Here is a 23151-nt window from a genome sequence, read left to right on the forward strand (position 1 = left end):
GTAAACCAAGAAAGGAAATAAAAAAGGAGAGCTGGGTTTGAATCCTAGCTGGTTGGAATCCAATCGACTGCTTGCTTCCGATCTCTCAGCCTTCATTTTTTCACCCGTATAGCGGAACGCACACTGGACTCCAAGCCCTCACTGGGCTGACGTGGGGTGTCTTGCTTGGTAGCTGTGAATTGCTTCAGGGTGAGGACTGACAGCCTCCTCTGGGCTTGAGACTTGCTCAAGAGACAGAGATGGGCCCCTGGGGTGCAGGGGACCCCCACTCCTCACACCTTTCCCCAAAGGCAGGAACAGACACCCACAGCCCCTGGATTAGGTCCCTCAGCCTCCTCTGCCGGCCTTGGTAGGTTCTGGGCCTCAGAGCTGACCCTGGGCTTTGGCTCCAACGCCTTCCAAGCCCAGGGTCTTCCTGGGCTCCTGTACCTGCCGAGGGTCTATATGCGGGGCTTCTTGCCCTAGGCCATTAACATTCATTTCACCACGTCTATCTTTTAACCACAGTAACGGATTTAATACAGACAAGGAGCCAGAGGCTGAGAGAGTGGAGGGACTCACCAGGGCCACACCGTGAATGCAGTGGAATCCAAGCAGTGCATCGGGTTCTAAAGGCAGTGTGAGAGACAAAGACGGTGCCTTCCAAGCAAGGGTTCTGTGTTGGAGACTGGGAAATTGCTTCACCCTGCCCAACACAGCCAGTGTGCATCCGGCATAGCGCAGCACTGTGGGAAAATACATCTCTAAGTGGAGCAAGATGCCACCTCCAGGGTTCTGGGGCGCTGGGGCTGCCTGAGGGAAGCCTGTGCTCTCTGGAACCATTCACTGCTTACCTTTCCCACTCAGCCCCTCACTTGCACCTGTACGTTGGTAGGACTCAAACCAAGACCTTTGGGCCCTGGAATGCAAACTCCTCCCCTCAATGAATCTGCAGTCTCTCTAAGGTTGGGGGTGATCTGCGGACTAAAATAAAATTCCAGCAGCCTCATGGCAGCTCCCGCCCTGAGCCAAGACCTAGTCTCAGCTGCTGGTCTTCCCCTGGCCCTGGAATTAGCCACACTGTTCCTTTGGTTCCAGTGTCAATTTCCACCTCTTCTGGGTCAGACTGAGAACAACTGCAGACACCAACACAGCACCTACTACGCTGCTGCTCTACGCTGTGCAGACCCCCACATCCCAAGCTGTTAGTATTCACGACAGCTCCAGAGACACTGATCCAGACTTCTGTGTTGGTCCCCTGCCTACCACCTCAACCCTGCTTGCATGGACTGACTCCAGCTGACCTCCTGGACCTTCCTACCACCTGCAGTCTGGGGGCCCCAGGCCTGGGAGAGTGGGCTCAGAGCTGGTCCAAATGAAGGGAAAACATTCAAGAGGTGACAAAGAAGAGGACCCCTTCTGCTTCAGTGGCTGCCATCTGGGCAGTTGGGAGTAGAAGTCCTGGTTTTCAAAGACCCCTCAGGTCTAGGCAGGCCCAGGCCAGGGTGGACATCAATTCCCTCAGGGCCGTCTCATGATCCACTGAAGAAGTCGGTGACCCCAGCCTGTGGGACAATCCTCCTCGAAGAGTGAGAGCTGGTGGGGCCTCAAGTAAGCTCAGAAGTCATGGGCCTTCTCAGGGGGCCAGAGGTAGGGCAACTGTAAGGAGGAGCCCACCATCCCCAGGGGATTCTCTCTAAGGATGGTGTCTCTCCAAGTATGTCCAGGTTTGGGAGAGTTATAGGGGGTTTGTCATAGACTGGTGGCCAGTCCAGGTTGGCAACCTCAGGAAGGCTCAAACCTCAGTTTCCTCACCTATAAAAACATCTCTAGTGTGGAGAAAAAGGAACTCTCCTACACTGTTGGTGGGAATGTAAATTGGTGCAGCCACTATGGAGAACAGTATGGAGGTTCCTTAAAAAAACTAAAAACAGAACTACCATATGACCCAGCAATCCCACTTCTGGGCATATATTCAGAGAAAACCGTAATTCAAAAAGAACACACACCCCAATGTTCATAGCAGCACTGTTTACAATAGTCAGGATGTGGAAGCAACCTAAATGTCCATCGACAGATGAATGGATAAAGAAGGTATGATACATATATATAATGGAATACTACTCAGCCATAAAAAAGAATGAAATAATGCCATTTGCAGCAACATGGATGGACCTAGAGATTATCATACTAAGTGAAGTAAGCCAGACAGAGAAAGACAAATATCATATGGTGTCGCTTATATGTGGAATATAAAAAAAAAGATACAAATGAACTTATTTACAAAACAGAAATAGATCTGCAGACATAGAAAGCAAACTTATGGTTACCAAAGGGGAAAAGGGGGGAAAGGGATAAATTAGGAGTTTGGGATTATCAGATAGATATACATTACTATATATAAAATAGATAACCAACAAGGATCTACCGTATAGCACAGGGAACTACACTCAATATTTTGTATAACCTATAATGGAAAAGAATCTGAAAAAGAATATATCAATATATAATATGTATAACTGAATCACTTTGCTGTATACCTGAAACTAATACAACATTGTAAATCAACTATATTTTAAAAAGTTAAAATAAAAAAATAAAAACACCTCAACTCAGGACCTCAATAGCTGATAATTTTGAAAAAAAAAAAAGAACAAAGTTGGAAGACTCACAATTCCTGATTTCAAAACTTACTACAAAGCTACAGTAATTAATATAGTGTGGTACTGCCATAAGGACAGACATACAGACCAATAGAATGGAACAGAGAGCAAGAAATAAGCACTCACATATATGGTCAACTGATTTTCAACAAGGATGGCAAGACCATTCAATGTGGAAAAGACAGTCTTTTCAACAAATGGTGCTGGAGAAACTGGATATGCACATGCAAAAGAATGGAATTGGACTCCTAACACCATATACAAAAACTAACTCTTAAAACTGAACAACACACTTAATTGCACACTTAAAAATGGTTAAGATGGTAAATTTTACATTACGTATACTGACCACAAAAAAAGTAATTGTGTAAGCTTATAAGGTTAAAAAAAAAAACAACCCTCTACCCTCTACTCATTCACAAGTGAGTCAGATGAGGTCACGTAAATGGTAAAAGCCAGATATACGCTCATTGTCAGCAACAGCGATGCATCTGAAACACCACAGTTATCTACACCAATGGTTCTCAGCCTTGGCTGCGCTTTGGAAACTGGAGAACTTTGAAAAATACTGCTCCTCCACCCCGAAATTTGCATGCAATTGACCTGGGGCAGTGCCTGGGCATTGGTATTTTTAGTCCCTGTCACATTTCTGATCTTATCTCCAACTACTCTCTACCTCTGTCACTCTGCCCCAGCCACACAGGCCTCCCTGTCCCTTGAAGAGGTCAAGCGTTCTCCTGACTCAGCCCATCACCCCCTTTTCCTCTCCAGTATAGCTCAGCTTCCGCTTTTCCATTTCTGCAGTTGGGAAGCCCTGATCCCATCTGGCTGCCCCATCCCCACCCAGGCTGCTAGTCTCTGGAGCACCAGCAGACACTTCCTGTTGCCCAATAGTGGGTGGCCTGTCAACACCAGCAGAAGGGGATGTCATTCACCCGCCTCCCCTGTCACTCATTGCTCAGGGTACCAGGTCTCGGCAAACCACCGCACACTCTCACTGACGCCAAGGGCTTTCTGAACTGGCCTGGGAAGGTAGCAGTCAGGCCTAACCCAGCAGCCCCAAAGTCCAACGGGGTGGTATCCCCAGGCCCACATCGCCTGTATAAGCCTCAGTCTTCTCTATAAAGCAGGAATAAGAATACCAACCTCATGGGGCTATTGCATCTTGTCACCTGAAGCCATAGGAATGACTCTCTAATGGTGGAATTTAATATGCAATGGTGAACAGAGTTGGGGAGGCATCCTGAGACTGGGAGGATCCACATATGAGGCTCACCCTGTAGGTGCCTATCCAATTATAAGTGGGGATCCCTTGAGATCTGTTACTGGTCTGCTAACTCCTGATGCTGAGCAGAAGAATGTGGACCCCTGAGCCTCTCCATCTTCAAAGCCTTTATCTTAGGTGAGCATCACTCTGACATCCTACAGATGAGGTACCTGAAGTTCAGAGAGGGGAAAGGATTCTCCAGGTTCCCCTCAGCGAGTGAGGGTGGAAGCTTCACAGAGGCCTATTCCCCATTCTGAGACTGGAAGACAGGGAGTGACTGAGCCCATGAGGGAGGGACCTTCCGGAGCTAGCACAGCAGGGAGCCCTAGCATGGGCAGCCCCCAGGGCACAGGGTACCACTCTCTCTAGCTGGACGTGAGGCAGTTTCAGTTTCCACAAGTTCCCTCCATCATGTGGTTTGCAGCGTCAGCCAGGCTCTAGGCGAGGTGGGCGGGCATCCTACCCACAGCCTGCAGCCTCCAAGCCTCTGCATGAATGGAAACATCCATCCCTGCAGAGGGTGCAAAAAGGAAGAAAGCATCTTTGCCTTCACTCAAGGTTGGTCAAGACCTTTCACAAGCCGGCAAGGGTCTTCCCTTCCTACCAGTCACCCTGCACAGTCCTCTGGGCCAGAAAACCATCTTGCAAACCCACTGTGCCCTCTCCCCCTTCCACACCTTTGCCTGCGCCATTCCTTCCACCTGGAGCACCCTCTGCCCTCCTGCCACCTCCCAAATCCTCACCAACCCTTCCAAACCCAAGCAAGGCCCTCCCTCTCCATCCCAGGAGCTGGCAACCCCGGCTGGGGAGAGGTGCCAGGAGCAGCTAGGAAAAGTCCATGAGTTCCTGGGAATTGGATCAAAAAGAGGGTCTGGAGAAGCAGATCTTGTTTTCCACCAATAATAAAATCAAAGGTGTGGGTTATGTTCTTGGCCCAGGACACCGCCTCCAGGAAATCCTACAGGAGAGCATCTGCAGGCATCGCAACAGCAGGGCAAACACAACCACAGACCTCTGCAGTCACCTATTGCCATTAGACGGCCAACCGTGTCCTGTGGAGTGGGCGCTGAGGAACCAAGTTCAGGTCCCAGCGGGCACACGCACCACAGAGTGTGCACAGAGTACGTGGAAGAGTTCATGCTATCGAGCTACAAATGTCGCCTAAAAACACCATCTTGGCCTTGAAAACAGGAATTGCTTAGTTGTGTTTTTAAATATTTTCCTTTTAATGAAATACGTAATCCGTGATCACTTGCAGAAAATTATGGAGAGAAAAATCACATTACTTCCAAAACCATGGAAACCAGTGTTAACCTATAGGGAGCCGCCCTTATATCCAACAGGAGTTATCATTGAACCAAGAACTGGTCAATCTCCTTGGAGTCAGGGGCAGAAAGGGATGGGGTCCGACAGAGCTAGGTGGGTGCCCCTGCTTTGTCCTGGACATATGACCATGAACTAGGCCCTTGACCTGCCCATGCCTCCGTTCTGCAGACAGGAGGACTTTGGCAAGTCTTTCCCTGCAGGGTGGGTTTGGGGACACCCATGGAATGACTGTCGCAGTGCTTGGTGCCTAACAGGCACTGAACAAACAGGCACTGTTGTCGCTCCTCTGGGGATGATTTAAGTAGCTGGGACTCAGAGAAAAAAATCTTCACAGACAGGAAATAAACATTCTCTTTTTCATTTTTAGTTGTGTAATTTAATTTTTCAATAGGTTATATATTTGCATGTTCAAAAATTAAAAACTACAAAAAGATACATAGTGACAACGCTCACTGCCACCCAGCCCTGTAACCCATCAATCGCTTTTCTCTGACTCCCCCCAAGGTTATCAATTTAATTAGTTCTCTGTGTGTCTTTCTAGAGACTCTGGTTGTTAATACAAGCCTGTGCCGACATAAATGCTTATTTCCCCCACTTTTCACAACAGGTCGCATGCAAGACACACTGCTTGGCTCTATGCTTTTTATACAGAACACCATGCCTTGAAGAGCTTTGCAACCAGCACAGAAAGAGAGTCCATCCTCACCCCTTCTGACAGCCAAGGCCAGGGAGACATTGGGAAGGCAGTAGGTGGCGGCAAAGGAAGGACAGCCAGGGGCCTCCCTCTCCCACCTCCTGCCTCTACAATCCCCTGTTTCTCGGGAGGACCCCACTCCTCAGCCACTGGCCCCCTCAGCCTTCAAGGCCACAGGGCCCTGCCCTGCTGCAAGTCCACCCACGAAGCCTGAGTGGGCTTAGGTTCCCAGCAAAGCCCCTCCAGACCCAGTCCTCCCAGCCCCTTCCAGGTCCCTCTGGTCCCTCTTTCCTGGATGAAAAGTCTCCTGCCCAGCCAGAGGACTATGAAGGGTCCCAAAGTGACTGCTAGTGCCAAATGCTAGAGAACTGGGCCCACTCTCTCACCCAGGAATGCCTCCTCTTCTGAGAAGCTACCCAAAGTCGTAGTCCTCAAGTGCAAAACCTTGATACACAAAGATCTACCCAGTACATCACTGTCCAGAATACTAAATAATTGGTAGTAACCTAAATGTCCAACAATAGGGGATTGGATAAATAAATCACAGCATGTCCACCAAATCCACAAGCTGGAGGACCATGCAGTCATTAACAATGGTGTTTTGAAGATGAGGAAATCATACTCAGGCCCACACACATTCAAAACAGAATTATGCTGAAAAGAGGGTCGTCCCCACCTCAGTCTCCTCCTCTGTGGGGAACCTCAGAGTCTCAGAACTGGGAAGGAGAAGAGGCAACAGTAGCTGATCAGACACACGGGGCCTGAGTCCCCTCTCCCCACCCTCACCCAGTGCATCCTGGGTGAGTCATTCCCCCACCCAAGGATGTGGTACCTCCTTCTGTCCTCTGTTGGGGAGCTCAGCTCCTCCCAGCTTGGCACAGAGGTTTCCAGATGAAGCTGGAGCCCAGCCTCAAAGGGGAGAGATGTGACCTCAAGTCAGAGGGAAAAGTTCAGCCCTGTTCTCTCTGTCCCCATTGATGGTTCCTGCCCAAAGCTGGGGCGGCAGGGAGGGAAGGGCAGGGAGTGAGAGGTAGTATATGCGGCCCTTACTTTTCCTTTTAACAACCCCAAGTGGGACAGGATGTGGATCTTAATAAAACCTGGTCCAGACCTAGATTTTCCCTCTTGAAGCAATATCCAGTGACTTCTTTGCAAAGGCGGTTGGACATATAGGTGGGAGGCAATGAGGGGGTAGGAGGGGAAAGCGCAGCTCGGAGCACCCCTCTGGGTATGCCCCGTGCCTGGCCATGTTATCAGAAAAGCTCAGTCTCCAGCACTGGATTCTGGCCTCCTTGAGGGCAAGACAGTCTCATTCATCTGATTGGACGTGGGGGTGGGAGGCCCAGCTTAGGCTACCTGGTAGTGAACCCTTCTCAACAAACATTTGCAGAATGTAACTAAAGTAAAATGAAGGAGAAGATAGGTTCAGGAAGGCATGAGGACCGTGGATGCATTTACTGTTCATTCACTTATTCTATAAACATGGACTGAACACACACCCCACTCGCCAGCCTTATACTGAGGAGGCAGACAGGTGTTTCTTGCAATACAGTTTGGCAAGGAAAGCTGTGTGTACTGGGGAAGGGGGGTGGTATCCCCGCATCCTGGGGGCTTCTGTGCCGCTCGGTGCTGAGTCAGGTTACATGAGCTCTAAGTCCCCCTCAGCTCGAGCACCTGGTATTCTCATCCTCGGCCTTGTCTCACCAACAGCCCCTGCTCTGAGGGTCAGCCACAAACTTCCTGCAAAGCCGTGATGTTCTTTATCACTGTGCGTGTATAACAGACATCAAACGATCCCTTCCCTCCCCCTGCGGCTAGGCCCGCCCCTGCCTCACTCCCACAGCGGCCTGCCTCTGAACGTTCTGCTGAAGATAAACGCAGGCTATAAATACATACTGTGTGGCCACACTGGCAAAAGTTGCAAATATCAGCGTACTGAGGGACGGGACTGGGCTGTTCCCATGCTGAATGTTCCCACCACTTCTGAACCACTGTGTCTGCTTTTTATAATTTCTTTGTCTCCTCTTGCTATCAGGCTACCAGCTATCTGTGAAACCGTCTCTAACGGTTCAGGCCCACCAGTATTTAACCAAATGTAGATCCCTACTAGTCGCTGTATCTATAGGTTAAAAGACCACACGACCAAGCTTGTTATAACTGTGGGTAAAATCAGAGTTCATGGGCTCTAACCACTATAGGGCATCTCGTATGAGTAAAGCATATAAGCTTCAATGCAAGCTCTTAGCTCCTCAGAAAACACTTCTGTTTCCCTCCTCACAATGGAGCTGGTGCGCCTTGGACTGGGGTGGGGGAAAGCCAGGGGGAGGGGCAGGCAGGCCCCTGTCCCTAACACCCCCATGGCAGTTAGATCATTAAGTCTTTTCCATTTAACAGATTTGTCTGTAAATTGGGCTTTAAAAGACTTCTATGGACCTCATCTGATCTTACTTCTCTGGGAGGTGAGAAGGACAGTTTTTCTCCCTCCTCCACCAATGTGGCCCAAAGATCCAGTGATGGGCCCTGTTGCTAGAAGAGCAATGAAGCATCTGGGTGAGAGAGTCCACACACTGGGGCCAACCTATCCGGTTTCATCCCAGCTACATGACCTTGGGCAAATGACTTAGGCTCTCTGTGCCTCAGTCTTCTCTTGTGAATAATAGGGATAACAATAGCATCTACCTCCTTGGTTTAAATGGGTGCATAGATACATAGTCCTGAGAACGGGCGGCTGGTACATCTTTAATGCTCAGTAACTGTTAGCTGTCCTCGTGGGCTGGGTGGGGCTGAGCTCCTGTGAGAGGTGTTAGAATTCAGAGCCCTGGGGGCAGTGGTGCTGCCACCGACCTTCTGGGGCATCTGCCCAGGCTCAGTGTGAGAGGCTCCCACTGGCCACTTCTCCCGTTCTGCTCCAGGCTTCCCTAGGGAAGCTGCACCCTCACCCCAGGCCCAGGGAGCGAGCAGTGGCGGAGAGGGGGCACCTGTAGGCCATGAAGCCCGCAGCAGCTCAGAGGTGGGGAGAGCACAGAGCGTGGGCGGGATACCACTCAGGAAGCTGCCACAGGTCGGCTGCTGCCACCATACCCTGCTCTCCCTCATGTACCATCCCCCACTGCCCAGATCCTGCCTTAGGGCTATTCCTTGGCCCAGCTCTGTCCTAGGGAAGGTGGACCCAGGGGCTCTGGGCTGGGACAGATGTCCTGGAGCTAAAATATAGTCAAGATGTCCTGGCCTGCCTTGGGCGACTAAGCACCTGGATTTTCAGGCCCTGTCCTTTCCCCAGACTTTGCACTCCAAGTCAGAGCAGTGATGTAGTGACCCACTGTCCGGCCTGTCACCCCACCCCTGCAGCCCCTCGCCCCTTGCCCCTCGCATGGGCCCCATTTTCCAGCCTGGTGCTTGGAATGGGCCGAACCAGGTCTGCCTCCCTTGGCTTCTCTGGGCCGGTCCCAGCCCCTCTTTGTAGATATGGGGAAACGGAGGCCCAGAGAGGCATCCCTCTGCCCACTGTGCAGTCAGTGCCGGCGGGAAGCAGGCCACTCACACGCTGGCCACGGGCCCCAAGCGGAGCGTGGCCTGGAAGGCAAGGAAGACCTGGCTCGTTAGCTTTCGTCCTCCTGGCTGGAGGCCCCAGGAAAGAGCCCAGGGAGGCCAGGCTGTTGACTGAGGCCGTGCGAAGTGAGCAAAGAGCCAGGTGTCCTCTGCAGGGCTGGAGGGGATCCCTCAGGACAGCCACATTCCCCAGCACTAACCAGAGAGGTCTCAGCTTTTTCCTGTGAGCCACTGGGAACAGTCAGAGCTTGAGGAGCAGAGGGAGAGGTTGAGAGACAGCTGGAAAAAAGCTGAAGGGATCTGGGGTCCAAACTGGGCTTGCGGGCTGTGTGGCCTGGGCCAAGCATTTCACCCCCACGAGCCAGCTGGGTGCTGGAATTTCACTAGGAAAAGGCTTGATTTACATGTGCACTGGATTTAAGAAAGTCAGCAAGGAATTGCCCAGCCCTGTTGCCTCTTCAAAGGACCCCTGAGGTCTGCAAGGAAGAGGGGTTGGGTGAGGGGAAGAGAATTCCCATTTGGCGCTCCAGCAAGGTGCGGGGGAGTTTGTTACCTCACCTTGTTTTAACCCTCCCATCCAGTTGGTGCGTTTATTAATATCTCTCTCTACTATATAGATGGGGGAAACTGGAACTCAGAGAGGTTAAATGACTTGTCCAGCCTCTAAATAGCAGAGCCAACATCCAAAGTCAAGTTTTTCTGGTCCCCAAACCTGACCCCCTCCCTCCTTCGCCTCACAAGACCTCCTCGAGCTCCCACCCATATATCAGACACTCCTAAAAAGTTCCTGCTGTGGGGAGAGGGTCACTCAGGGGAAAAACCAGCCCTGGGAGCACAGAGACTATCGCCCACTCACTGTGTTGAAGTTTGCAGAGAAATCAGTACCCCAGACTGAGGATCCCCTTCGTCTTCTGACTCAGAAGCAGCCCAAGTCACCTCCACGATGATAAAGACCAAAAATCAACTGCTATTTTTATGAGAAATCCCCCTCTTGGAGCCGCATCCCCACCCACTGCCCCCGGGGAAACTTCGGCCGGACTGGCCTCCCCGGGGCCCACACCACTGGCTCAAACCGGCAGCCGTCTTCACTCACCCAAAAGGCATCTTTGAACTGAAGCTGGGGCATCTTCCTCAGCCGACTGCCACGGCAAAGCTCCCTCTCCTGCCACAGACAGGGCTGAACGAGGGCCAGGAGGCAGGCGCACCGTCCCCGTCCTGGCAGCGCTGGCCCAGGGCCCCCCTTCCAGGCCGGCGCCGTCTGCAGTGCCTCAGAAGGCAGCTGTAAGCCAGAGACTGCTGGAGGGAGGAAAAGGGCTCAACCTGTTTTGTTTGGGGCTAGAATCAGCAGCAAAATGAGGAAGGGCTGGTGCCCAGTGATGGGAGGGCGGGTCCCAGTGTCCGGCCCGGCCCCTCACCAGCCCCGTGGAGACGGAGGACACAGCCCCAGGCTTCAGGACTGAGAGCAGGGATGCCAGCCCCGGGCTGTGGGGAGGCAGGGGCCAGTGGGAGGTGCAGCCCGGGGCCTGTGCGGGTAGGTTTGTGCAACCTCCCCTAGGGGAGGCTCCAGGGCCGTCGCCCCACAGGAAGTGGAGCTGCCATGCTCCCCTGTGCAGCTCCCCTGTGCAGCCCCGCCTGCCATCTGCCACCCAGCTACTTGTCTCCACTTGCCTCCTTCCGATGCCCTAGCTGGGCCATTCTCAGAGGCCATAAACTTAGGGAGCCTGAGGCCCACTGAAGCTGTGGGTAAGGAGGAGGGCAGGATCCCAGGTGCTGTCACCTACCACACCAAGCCTCACCCCAGACCGGGTCCAGAGACGCTAGACTCTCCACCCCTCACCAGCAAACCATTTCGGGGAGGGAGGGGCTCACCCAAGCCTAGAACATCAACAGACCCTGGGTGAACGTTGCCCCAGTCCACATCCTGAACTCAAGGAGCTCACGGTCTGGGCGCAGACAGAGCTGTGTGCTGGGGGGAGCTGTGAAAGCACAGAAGTGGGGTGAGCAGGTAACTAGCCAAGGGGTAACAGCCTGTGGATACTGCCTTCCCTCCAAGTCCCCAGGTGAGGCACTCTCTGGGGCAGGAAGCCCCCCTCTGAAGATGGAGTCTTCAGGCTGGAAGAATGTGGTTGGACCGAGAGACACAGGATTACAAAGGCATAAACGTGGGAGTTTGAAAAGCCAGGTTGAGGCCCCAGTTTCTGTTCTGTCTGGGCCTTACCCTTCAGAGGGACCTTAATCCACCCTCCAACTCTCTGAGCCTCAGTTTCCCCATCTGTCACCCCCAGTCTTTGGAAAAGACACAAAGTAATGTTGAGAACATTACTGGAGTTTCTGGTTTTGATGGGGCAGGTGCTGGGGGCTCTGTCTGGTATCAACTTGGGAAGAGCCCTGGGCTGGAGCTCCAGATACCGCCCTGGGGAGCCAGGGCCTGCCCACTCAGCAGAAGACATCAGCAGGGGGGCCGGAGCCCAGGGTGAGTTGGCAAGAAGGGATGAATCAGGCTCGTCCACAAATCACCACCCTTGGCGATGCCTCCCTTACCATTGACTGGTGGTGATTAGACGGATGAGAGCTGCCGCAGGAGAGAGCTAAGAGCCCAAGTGCCAGTTATGTAAGCCCAGGGTTAGAGATGGGGCACACCCACACTTCTGCAATAACCACCCAAGAGAGAACATGTCAGGGAGAGCTGCAGGGCAGTGGGGCTACCGTGCTAGCCCCCTACCTCCAGAATCCTTGGGGTCAAGCTAATAAACATCTCCAGCATTGAAGGCACCCCAGTCAGGCTGTCTGCTGCTTGCAGCTGAAGACAGCTAATGTAAATTTAACTCTGAACCCCGAAGGCCAAGTGCTGAGGTTGTTCCTCATCCCAATGGCATCACCGCCTCTGATAGCACCGACTCAGCCTCCCTGGCCTTGGTTTTTCCATCTACCAAATGGGGTGACGCTTCTAGTTCTGGAGGCGGACTAGAAACTTTCTGTCGATAGACGGCTCTTACCCTCTTAGCAGGAAACTTCATAGCCAGGCTCTCTCCCCTGCCTCTCCAGGGACTCCTCCCATCACCCCTCACAAATTTCTGCTCCAAACAGGCCTCTTCCCTCTCCCCAAAGGTACCCTCTCTACTCCTACCTTCATAGCTTTGCCCCTCTGCTCCCCAGCCTCCCTCCTGACATGCCTTCCTTCATCTTCCTTCCCTGGGCCAATCCTCCCATCCCCCAAGGTCCATCTCAAGGCTCCCACACATGAGGCCTTCCTTTCCCAGCTGCTCTGGTCCAGTCAGGGCAGCCCCAGACGGATGGCCATGCTGGTTGTGGGGCGAAGCAACTGGGGAAGGAAGTAACAGGAGACATCAATCTAAAGTACTCTGCTGCAGAGAGGTCTTCTCCCTCCCCACACCTCACCTTTTGCGGCTCCCAAGTTTGGGCCACCAGGACAGCCAGCTCGGCTTTGGAGCACTTGCGGAAGCTTTTTACATGGACAACCTCACTTAGTCCTCACCCCATCCTGTGGGGCACACATTATCATCCTCCTCACTTCACAGAGGAGCAAACTAAAGAGTTTATGCAACTCGCCCAAGGCCAGTAAGTAAAGCGCTAGGCTTCAGACCCAGGTCTGCCTGATGCCAAAGCCCATGTCTTAACCTTCACAGGTGTCTGTAATCAACAGCCCTCTCGTAACAATGGGTTTCGTCCTTCCTTTCTCCAATTCTGCCTCCAGAACCTGTCACCCTGATCCGTAGCAGGAAAAGCTGAGTCCAGGGAGGCTGCTGGGGCTGGTGGTGCCATTGGGTGAGAGTCCAGCCCTGGCACGTGATCTTCCAGGTTCACTTTGTTATTTGCACCCATTGAGGACGCCTTGGCCGCAAGGAACATGAAACCAGAGGGTCTGACGTGGAGGACGTGTGTTATCACCCACACAAGGGGTTTGGAGGCAGCACGGCCTCCAGGTGAAGTGCATTAGAGCCCCAGCTCAGTTTCTCTGTGATTCTCCTCCTTGACTGTCTCCCTCCTCCATCTGCAACGGCTCTGGTCTACAACTCAACACAGCCACAGAGGAAGAAACGAGACCCCTCCCCTTGTCTCATTTTCTCCAAAGTCCTCCCCACCCAGTCTCCCGGGAGACCTCCTCGTGTGTCTCACTGGCCAGAATGAGACTGAGTCACATGCTCATATACCACCATCACTGGCCTCAGGAAGGGGATGCCTTGATTGGGGTGTTACGTGTGTTGGGAGCCAACCACCGTGACCACTACAGCCTTCTCCCAATCAGGTCCACAAACACTGCTGGGTACCAACTCCTGGCAGGCCCTGCTGGGACTGGGGCTCAGAGAGGACACAGACCTGGTCTCTGCCCTGGAGGACCCACAGACAGGTTCTAGAAAGATGTCTCCAGAGGGGAAGTGGTTGGGAGGGGGTGAGACAAGAAGAGGGTGTTGTTGTAACTCTGAGAGAGGGATGAGGCCTAGATGGGCAGGCAGGGAGGAGGGGATGGATTGGTGGGACATCAGGGAGGTGGAAGAGGGGGACGGAGTCATCTGAGCTCCCCTCAGAAAAGGGAGCTGCCCTCAGGCCTCCCTTCATCACCAGCTCCCCTGGGGAGGGGGATCCAGTCCTGAAAATCACTATCACAATTGCCTCAAAACACAATTTGCCTCGAGGTCTGGGCAGCTGTGTTTGAGGCACGCTTTGCTCCTTTTCTTAAAGGGGGAGTCCCCCTGTGCAGGCAGAGCCCCATCCTGTTTTGCATGACATTTGAACACATCTACTTGAAGAATTTAAGAGGTAGTGGGTCTGAGGATTGAGAATAAAATGCAAACTCAGTTATTACAACACTGATTGCCACAGCAAGCCCTCTGGCGGGGTTCGGCTCCTGAAGCCGCTTCATCCATCCTTTTGAGCCAAAGAAACAACGAAAACAATAATACTAGCCAGCACTGAGGGAGTATTACTGCCTGCAGGGCCTGCATGTGTTTTATATGCTTGATTTCATTGAATGCTCTCTACCAGGACCAGCCATGTAATTTGCAGCATCAATGCAAAATGAAAGTATGGGGCCTATTATTAAAAAGGTAAGGGGAAAATTGCCATTAAAGGTCCTAAAATATAAAGTCTTTTCCTTTCCCATGTTCTCTCAACCTGTCCTGGTGCTTCACTTGCTATTTAATATTACGCTCCCTTGGGCATAGGAATACGTGAAGGACAAGCACCCTCCATCTCTTGACTCACTTCCGTAGGAGGCCCAAGCTGCTGGGTTTCCCATCCTGCCAGTTACCAGACTGCACTCCCCAGAGGGGGGGCAGAGAAGTAAAGCAGGCATCTCCCTTTCCCATGGTGGAGGGTGATCCCCAAGAATATTGCAAACTCATGCCAGGATGCCCTAGGTACCTGGAGCAGAAGTGAGCAGGAGACCCACCAGCCCGAGTCACCTGCTGAATGTGCCACGGTGCTGCCAGCACGGCACAGGGACAACCGCTGCAGTGCCCCATCCTGAGATGCCACCAGGCAACCCTGAGCCTCCCCACACCTGCACCAGGTTCCTGCTGGGGGCAGAGGGTGGCAGTGGTTGCTAGGCAGGAGTGGGGAGGGGAGAGCTGAGAACCCATCAGGGGTGGTAGTAGGAGACGGGACCATGCATGAGCCGAGGCTCCAAGCCCTGAATCCATGCTTCATTGTCCCATCAGACTTCACTTCAAAATACAAATCCAAAGATAATATTATTAGGAATTTCAAGATGCACATCCCTGTAGCCAACCCTGCTCACTACTGTCAGTTCTCCACACAGCAGGGTGACATTTTCAGACCCAAATCTGATCATCACCTTCCCGTTGTCACCTTGCTATGATTTCCCATTGCTGTTAGAACAATGGTCATTGTCCTTACATGGCCTGCATGATCTGGCCCCAGGCTACCCTTCAACCTCATCTCATACAGGAAGAATCTTAAGCAATAGCTTGGAGCCTTCTGGAAAGGGGAAGGGGCTGTAGAAACAGAGCATTTCAAAGCTCCTTGGTGACATTAGGAATCCGGAAGGCCCTTACCACGAATTTCATTTGGAAACAGTATCACCACTGGTCCAAGCGACATTTGTTTTGGCCCTTTCATTGCTAACACGCTGTCTTGATAATATCTGCCATTCTTTAGGCAGGCCAGGTGACACATGTATCTCCTTCCTTCCTGGAGGAGCAGAGTGCACTGCCATGATGCTGGCATGGCTGTGGTGTGCCCTCCCACCCCACCTACCCCATGGTTGAACTGGAATGTTCATGTACCCAGCTACTGTGGTCCACTGTTCCCGGGGGAAATGCCTGTGGGGTCCCTCCAGGTGGCCAGGTCCACTGGGCTGGGGCTCCCACTCTCGACCGCAGCTACCCTGGCCCAGCATAGAACAAGCTCTGCTGCAGAGCACCCACCAGCATTTACTGAGCCTTTTTGTCTGGAGACCTGGAAACAAACAAGGCAGGGCTTCTGCCTGTCTCAGCGGGGAGGCAGCCCAGGTGGGGAAATGTGCCGAACGGCAGGACAGCAGTTGGTGCAAGGAGAGAGGGGCTCTGCCTGGGAAGTCCTCCCTCAGGAGGGGAGCTGGGGCCTGATTAACCAGAACAAGCTCACTGGTGAGACCAGGCAACAGGGAGTTCTAGGACGACAGCGGTAAGCCTGCTGGGGTCTCACTGCCCAGGGCCCTGTGCTAAGCAGGTCACATGCCATTAGGTCTCACCTAATCCAACAGATAAGGAAACTGAGGCTCAGAGAGTTCAGTTAACTTGTCAGAGTTCCATCCTAAGTGGAGTCTTTCCTTCCTGGAGTGTGGGGCTGGAGGTGAGGGGCCAGGGCAGGGTCTGGAGCAGAAGCATGATGAGGAGGAAGGGGAGAGAAGGGAAGTCAGTAGTAGAGGAGGAAGTACGGGGACAAGGGGTCATGCAGGATGGGGCCCAGGGTTCCCAGAAATTATGTCTGCCGCCTGGAGACATCCTGGCCCCAGATCTTCGGAGGGGACCGAGGGTGTGGCTCTTGGCCCTCAGGATGTGATATAGATTCTGTTTTTCAGTTTGCCCCAGGAAAGCAGTTGCAAAAAATAAAGCTTCTTCCCGCTCACACAGCTTTTCTGAGTTGACAAGGTGCTTTCAGATTTACTAATGTGCAGCGACCAGGGTGTGACTCTGAGTTTCCAATCATCGTTGGTCTTCAGAAGCTGGGTGTTGTTGGCCAGGATCCTTAAAAGACATCAAAGAAGTGCAAAGTGGCCAGTGGGCAGCCAGCAGAGTAATCAGGACCCCCTGCCCAGCCCGGTAGACATGGGGGAAGGGCTCCTTCAGTGAGGGCTGAGAACCACCATCACTCACTGGTCAGAGAGTGGAGGACTGCAGTGGTGGAAGGGCCCGCAGAGACGCTCTGGAGGTTCTCAAATGGAGGAAGGGTGCCTATCAGAAGCCCTGTGGGACTTTGTTAGAAAACATAAGGCCAGACTCCAACTCAGACCGCCTGACTGGGTCGGGTACACGGACTCCTCCTAGTTTCTAGTCACAGTCCGTGAGTCAGACATACACGCTTGGATGGGAGCTCCTTCTATCCTCTTACTGCTTCATTTTACAGATGGGGAAACTGAGGCCCAGTGCGACAGAACAACCGACCTGATTCTAACAGGGAAGGCATGGCATAACCACCTCCCACGCCAACACCTGCCCCCGTCCTTTCCAGCCTGCTTTGTTTTGTGTTTTCCATCGTAGCTCTTTTCTGTCTCAAAACAGAGCATCAAAACAGTTTTTCTGCATCCTCTCCTCTCCTCAGTTGGGCTGGTCTTAATTTAGTCAGAAAATGACTTGTTCACAGTAAAGCAAAGCTTGATTGTGGCCCAGCTGGTGTTTAATTATCACTGAGAACCTGGGATTCAGAGGTAGGAGACCTGGACTTCAGTCTTGGCTGGGCCAGAAAATCACTAAGTTGAGAAATGGGGAGGGGAGCACGGATACAGGCAAATGAGACAGCATGGGCCAAAGTGCAGAAACAGGAGGGTTCCAGGCATGTCCAGCCGGGGCGGGGAGGGGGGAGCAGGGAGAGCACTAGACTGGGAGTCCGAAGAGTGGGGTTTGAAACCCGGCTCCAGCCTCACCTCACCGAGACTGAGTTCCTCATCTGGAACACAGGGATGATAAGTCTATGTATTTAATAAGGTTGCTCTAAAATTTAAATAAGATGTTTCTAACGTGCCTAGCCCAGTGCTTGAGAACATGAAAAGGCATCTAGCTCAGATCCCGCGCAGAGCGGGCTTTCAGCCCACCGTGATGATGCACCCACAGACCTGGCATTGTTGCTGCTGAGGCCCTGTCCTCTCAGGATCGACTGGAAAAGCCTCATTCCCAGGACTTCAAACAGCAGAACAAAGCCGAGGAGTGACTGGTAGCCTGAGCCTCGTGGACGGCGTGACAGTAGACTCTCACCAGACGGTGAGACCCCACATTCCTGGGGTGCAGGTGCCCATCTCCCTAGTTCCCTCCTAAGCCCTGCCCTCACCAGCACTCTGCTACGGTGGTCAGTAAAAGGCACATTTTCTCATGTGTTGGTTTGGCTTTTAAAATTTTTACATTCTTATTTTGATATAATTTTAAAAGTAAAGAGTACAAAGAACTCTTGTCCTCTTTCCCCAGATTCAGCAGATTATTTAAATTTTACCCAATTGCTTTATTATTATGTCTCTCTATATGCTTACATATGCATATTAATTAATTATATATGCTTAATAATATAGTATATATTATCTGAGTAAGCTGGAGACATGGAACTTTTCACCCCTAAATTCTTTAGTGTATATTCCCTGAGAACAAGAACATTCTCTTACATAACCACAGCACAATTTAACATTGATACAATGCTCTTGTCTAGTCTGCACTTCTCATTCAAATTTAATTCCATCAATTGTAATGTCCCTTAAGTCTATTTTTCCCTCCTGGTCTCCTTCAATCTCTGACGGTTCCTCTATTTTCCCTTGATATTCATGACATTGACACTTCGGAAAGCAGCAGGCTGGTCATTGTGTAGAATGTCTCAACATTTTGGGACTTCCCTGCTGGCACAGTGGTTAAGAATCTGCCTGCCACTGCAGGGGACAGGGGTTCGAGCCCTGGTCCGGGAAGTTCCCACATGCCGCAGGGCAACTAAGCCTGTGTGCCACAACTACTGAGCCTGCGCTCTAGACCCCGTGAGCCACAACTGCTGAGCCTTTGTGCTACAACTACTGAAGCCCACACACCTAGAGCCCATTCTCTGCAACAAGAGAAGCCACTGCAGTGAGAAGAGCCCACGCACCACAACGAAGAGTAGCCCCCACTCGCTGCAACTAGAGAAAGCCTGTGCGCAGCAATGAAGACCCAACATGGTCAAAAATAAATAAGTAAATAGATTAATTAAAAAAAAAAGAATGCCTCAGCATTTGGATTTGTGTCTGGTTCTTCCCTCATGATTAGATTCAGATCATGCTCTTTTGGTAGGAACACCACATAAGTGCTTCTGTGTTCTTCTCAGTGCATCATATCAGGAGGCACATGATGTCAGCTTGTCCCATTGTTGGTGATGTTAACTTTGGTCACTCAATTTCAGTGGTGTCCACCAGTTTTCTTCACCATAGAGTTACTGTTTTCCCCTTTGTGATTAATAAGTATCTTATAGGAAAATTCTTTGAGGCTATGTAAATAAATATATGTATCCTATTCCTCATCACACCTTCACCCACTAGTTTTGTTTTTGTTTTTCTTTTTTGCGGTACGCGGGCTTCTCACTGTTGTGGCTTCTCCCGTTGCGGAGCACAGGCTCCAGACGCACAGGCTCACGGGCCCAGCCGCTCCGCGGCATGTGGGATCTTCCCGGATCGGGGCACGAACCCGTGTCCCCTGCATCGGCAGGCGGACTCTCTACCACTGCGCCACGAGGGAAGCCCCACACCCACTAGTTTTGACATTCATTGATGTCAGCCAACTCCACCCTTCCATCTATGTGTATTAGTTGCCATCCTACTGAACAGAAGAATGTTCCCTTTTCCTCATTTATTTATTCATTTACTTATATTAATGACGACTCGAGAATTTCTCTTTCAATGGGTTATAATCTGTTGTTCTTGTTATTTATTTTGATGCTCAAACTGTCCCAGATTGGCCAGTGTGAGCCCCTTTGGGGTGGCTCGTGTTTCCTTTCGATGTGGCACTATTCGTTTTTGAGCACTTCCTTACTTTCCGGCATGAGATTTTTCAGGCTCATCTGACATATTACCTGTCCCCAGCTCTGGAATCAAGCTTTCTCCAAGGATCCTGGCTCCTTCCAAGGGTGAGTCCAAAGTTTTTGCTCTTAACTCATTGCTCTTTACCGCTTGTCTCTCAGAAATGGTTGGAATAGATTTTAAGGAGAGAGTCAGAATTTTGTATGAGCAGGTGAGCCAAGAATTTTTAGGTCATTGCTGATCTGAGCCCCGAGGAGTGCACATGGTTTGATGGAGCCTAGAGAAACATGAATTCTTTTATCATCATCTTCTTCTTCATCATCACTATTAATAAAAATAAAAAATTCCATTCATTCAGTGATGCTCTGTGCCAGGCTGGGAAGAGGCAGGGCCAGCTCATGCAGGCGTTACATGCCATGTTGAGGGTTTGGACTTCAAACTAAGAGCACTAAGGGGCCACTGAAGACCTTGGAGCCAGAGGGTTCCATCTCCCTTCTTCTTGTGAAGGTCACGTCTCTTTCTAGGGCTGCCTCCTCACTCCCTGATGTCAAGAACTTGTGGCCAAATCACACAGAAAGGGGAAAAGGAGAGAAATGGAAGAATGAACACACTTTCCCAGCAGAAAGCGTATTACGAGGCCCAGGAGCTAGTGCAGGGGGAGGGCAGGAAGTGGTGAGATAAGACAACCGGACATTTCAAAACTTTCAGGCCAGAAAATCAGGAACCAGCATGCTCAGAGGATGTGACTCTCCTGACAGGGACTCCCTTAGTACAAAGACAATGATGTGTTATTTGATTTTCTTTTCCTCTTCCACACTTTTCAAAGCATCTAGAGAAGGCACAGGTTTGTATCCTCTGAAATTTCTCTCCCACAGGCCTGCCATGTACAGTTGAGCAGGTGGTGGTTCACTGCCCAAGCTATGAAAGACATGAAGCTGTGCTGCCCAGATCCCCCCACCCCCACCACCCGCTTCAAAGAGAGTGAAGGGAGGGAGAGTGCTCAGCACACAACCTCCTGTCAATTCCTTCCGAGCTCATCGCAGCTGCAGGGGGCCGCCTTACCTGAGATCACAGCTGTTCTGGGGCAGCTCAAATCTGGTGACTGATGGAGACAAGAGGATAGAGGCCCCTCCATTTAGGTCTGATGCTGGACAACTCAGATGACCTGGTGCTGGGTTGGCTGAGACTTGATTGAGCCTATAACACAGGTTGACTTCTCTCTGCCCAGTCCTGCTTTCTCCCCCTTCCTTTCATAGTTGTGGGTCTCTAGTACACACCACGTGCTCCAAACTCTGCCTCAGTGTCTGCTCTTGCAGAACTCAACCTGCAACACAGAGTATCAAGCCAAGGGGATGAGTGAGGGCTGAAAACCAGAGCTGGTTTCTCTAGCCAAGCAGTATGAACATGGGACTTCACCCACCAAAGCAGGCGTTTTCTAATTCTCCTCGAGTCTGACTTGGGGCTGCCCTGTCCACTCTGCTCTGGCTGTGGTCACTCTCTCTAAGCAAGCCCTTTCCCTCTGACCTCTGCCCTTCCCCTTTCCAATAATCCTTCAGAAAAGTCTTCCCACTGATCCAAGAGACCCAGGGCAGTTCTGTCTCCTGTCTGAAGTAGAAAAACTGTTTGGTAGGTATTTAAACTTACTCAGAGGGCCAGATGGGAAGTCATTCATCTCTTCAGGGCATTGCCAGGCCAGAGGATGTCAGAGACAGAAGGACACCAGAGACTTCTGCAGATGGGTGTGTCAGTGCCCGGCAAGGGTCAGGTTCTTGTCCAGGGGCACTCAGTGAGCTAGTCATAGAATCAGGTGCTGGGCAGCCTGTCAGAGCCCCCTGGTGCCCACCCCTGCCCTTGGGCCAGCCTCTGGGGACCTGGTTGGTACCTGGATTCACCTTACATCCTGGTGTTGAACCAGCCTTTCCCTTTGGCTCTCATCACCTGCCTTTTCCTGTGGCCCCTGAGACCTCTACCCCTCCCTCTTCCCTCTCCTTCCCAGCTCCCCTCCTCAGTCAGCCTGGAAATCACTTCCTCCCTCTGTTTTGCCCCCAGAGCCCTTTGTTCACTTTCTCTAGCCTCCGATCTTGGCCTTTGCCTTCTGCCCTGCTGCCTGCAGCGCTCCTGGGGGCCCTGGCCTGGTCAGTGTAGGGGCACCTGGGCCTGGGCCAGCGGAGGCTGGAGCTGAGGCCTCACCCTGAAGCCTCAGCTTCCAGAGGGCATGACTTCACCTCAGGCCCGACCAGGAGGCTGTCATTCCATAGCAGTAACCAGTTACTGTGCTCCTACTGTGTGCCAGGCACTGAGCTGTGTGCTTCACATCCGCCATCTCTCATCTGCAGAAAACTGGTCAAGGATAGTGTTATCACACCTGTCATGGGAAAACCAACGTGGCCAGGGCTATGGGATGAGTAAGTGAAGGGGCTGGGACTGGAACCTCCAAGTCTGTATGATTCAAACCCCCACCCCAACCTATCTTCCTACGATGATCCCCTACCTCTATACAGACTTAAGTCTAAACGGTGCCACAGTTGCTCTAGGGTGCACCCGAAAAACCGACTCAGAAAGACATTTTGCAGTAGGTATCAAGGAATTACTGAGGGATTTTAAAAATTTGATATACCATGTCCAGGAATTCCATGACTAGAAATCTACCCCAAGGAAATAACAAGAAACATGGGAAATAATTTATGTACAAAGATGTTTGTAACAGTACTATTTATCATAGGAAAAAAAAACAACCCAAAACAATCTACATGTCCAGGCCTAATTAAATTAGGGCATTGCTCTACTGAAGATACACTGCAGCCATTGAAAATATTTATAAAGAGTTCAACTGGGGCTTCCCTGGTGGTGCAGTGGTTAAGAATCCACCTGCCAGGGCAGGGAACATGGGTTCGAGCCCTGGTTTGGGAAGCTCCCACATGCCGCGGAGCAACTAAGCCCGTGCGCCACAACTACTGAACCCGCTCTCTGCAACAACAGAAGCCACCACAATGAGAAGCCCGCGCGCCGCAAAGAAGAGTAGCCCCCGCTCGATGCAACTAGAGAAAGCCCGCGCACAGCAATGAAGACCCAACGCAGCCAAAAATAAATTAATTAATTAAATAAATTAAAAACAATAAAAAATAAAGAGTTCAATAATCACAGGGCGGAAATATTTATGACATAATGCCAAATGAAAATAGCAGGTTATAAAATTATACAGCTCGATCTCAACCACGAAAATGTGCCCTGCAATTAAAATGAGAAAAAAAGGAAGTGTGAGTCTTCCGCAGCTCCACTACCTCGGTATCCCCTGCCTTGTGCACATAACTCCCATAGCAATCCCACTCTCTTTGTGTCTCCTTGCTTTGTCTCTCTCCCCACTGGAACGTGAGCATTTTGGGTGGGGAGCATCTGGGTCTTCGTCCTCCCTGATGGAGCAGCAGCCAGGACAGAATCTGTTCCTGAGTGCACAATCAATCCATATCTGCAG

At 51.5% G+C, this 23151-nt stretch overlaps 1 protein-coding gene across 1 annotated transcript in view; it reads right to left on the reverse strand.

Annotated features, from left to right (window-relative positions):
• PSTPIP1 (proline-serine-threonine phosphatase interacting protein 1) overlaps window positions 1-10723 on the reverse strand; it is a 40068-nt gene extending 29345 nt beyond the window's left edge. The window contains exon 1 of the mRNA XM_082834036.1: window positions 10572-10723. Coding sequence (XP_082690162.1) covers window positions 10572-10604 — 33 coding nt within the window. The 5' untranslated portion in view covers window positions 10605-10723. The remainder of the gene's footprint in view (window positions 1-10571) is intronic.
• Window positions 10724-23151: the final 12428 nt, after the last annotated feature.

The sequence above is a fragment of the Leucopleurus acutus genome (assembly GCF_964270905.1).
Source record: "Leucopleurus acutus genome assembly, chromosome: 1".
Classification (NCBI taxonomy): Eukaryota; Metazoa; Chordata; class Mammalia; order Artiodactyla; family Delphinidae; genus Leucopleurus; species Leucopleurus acutus.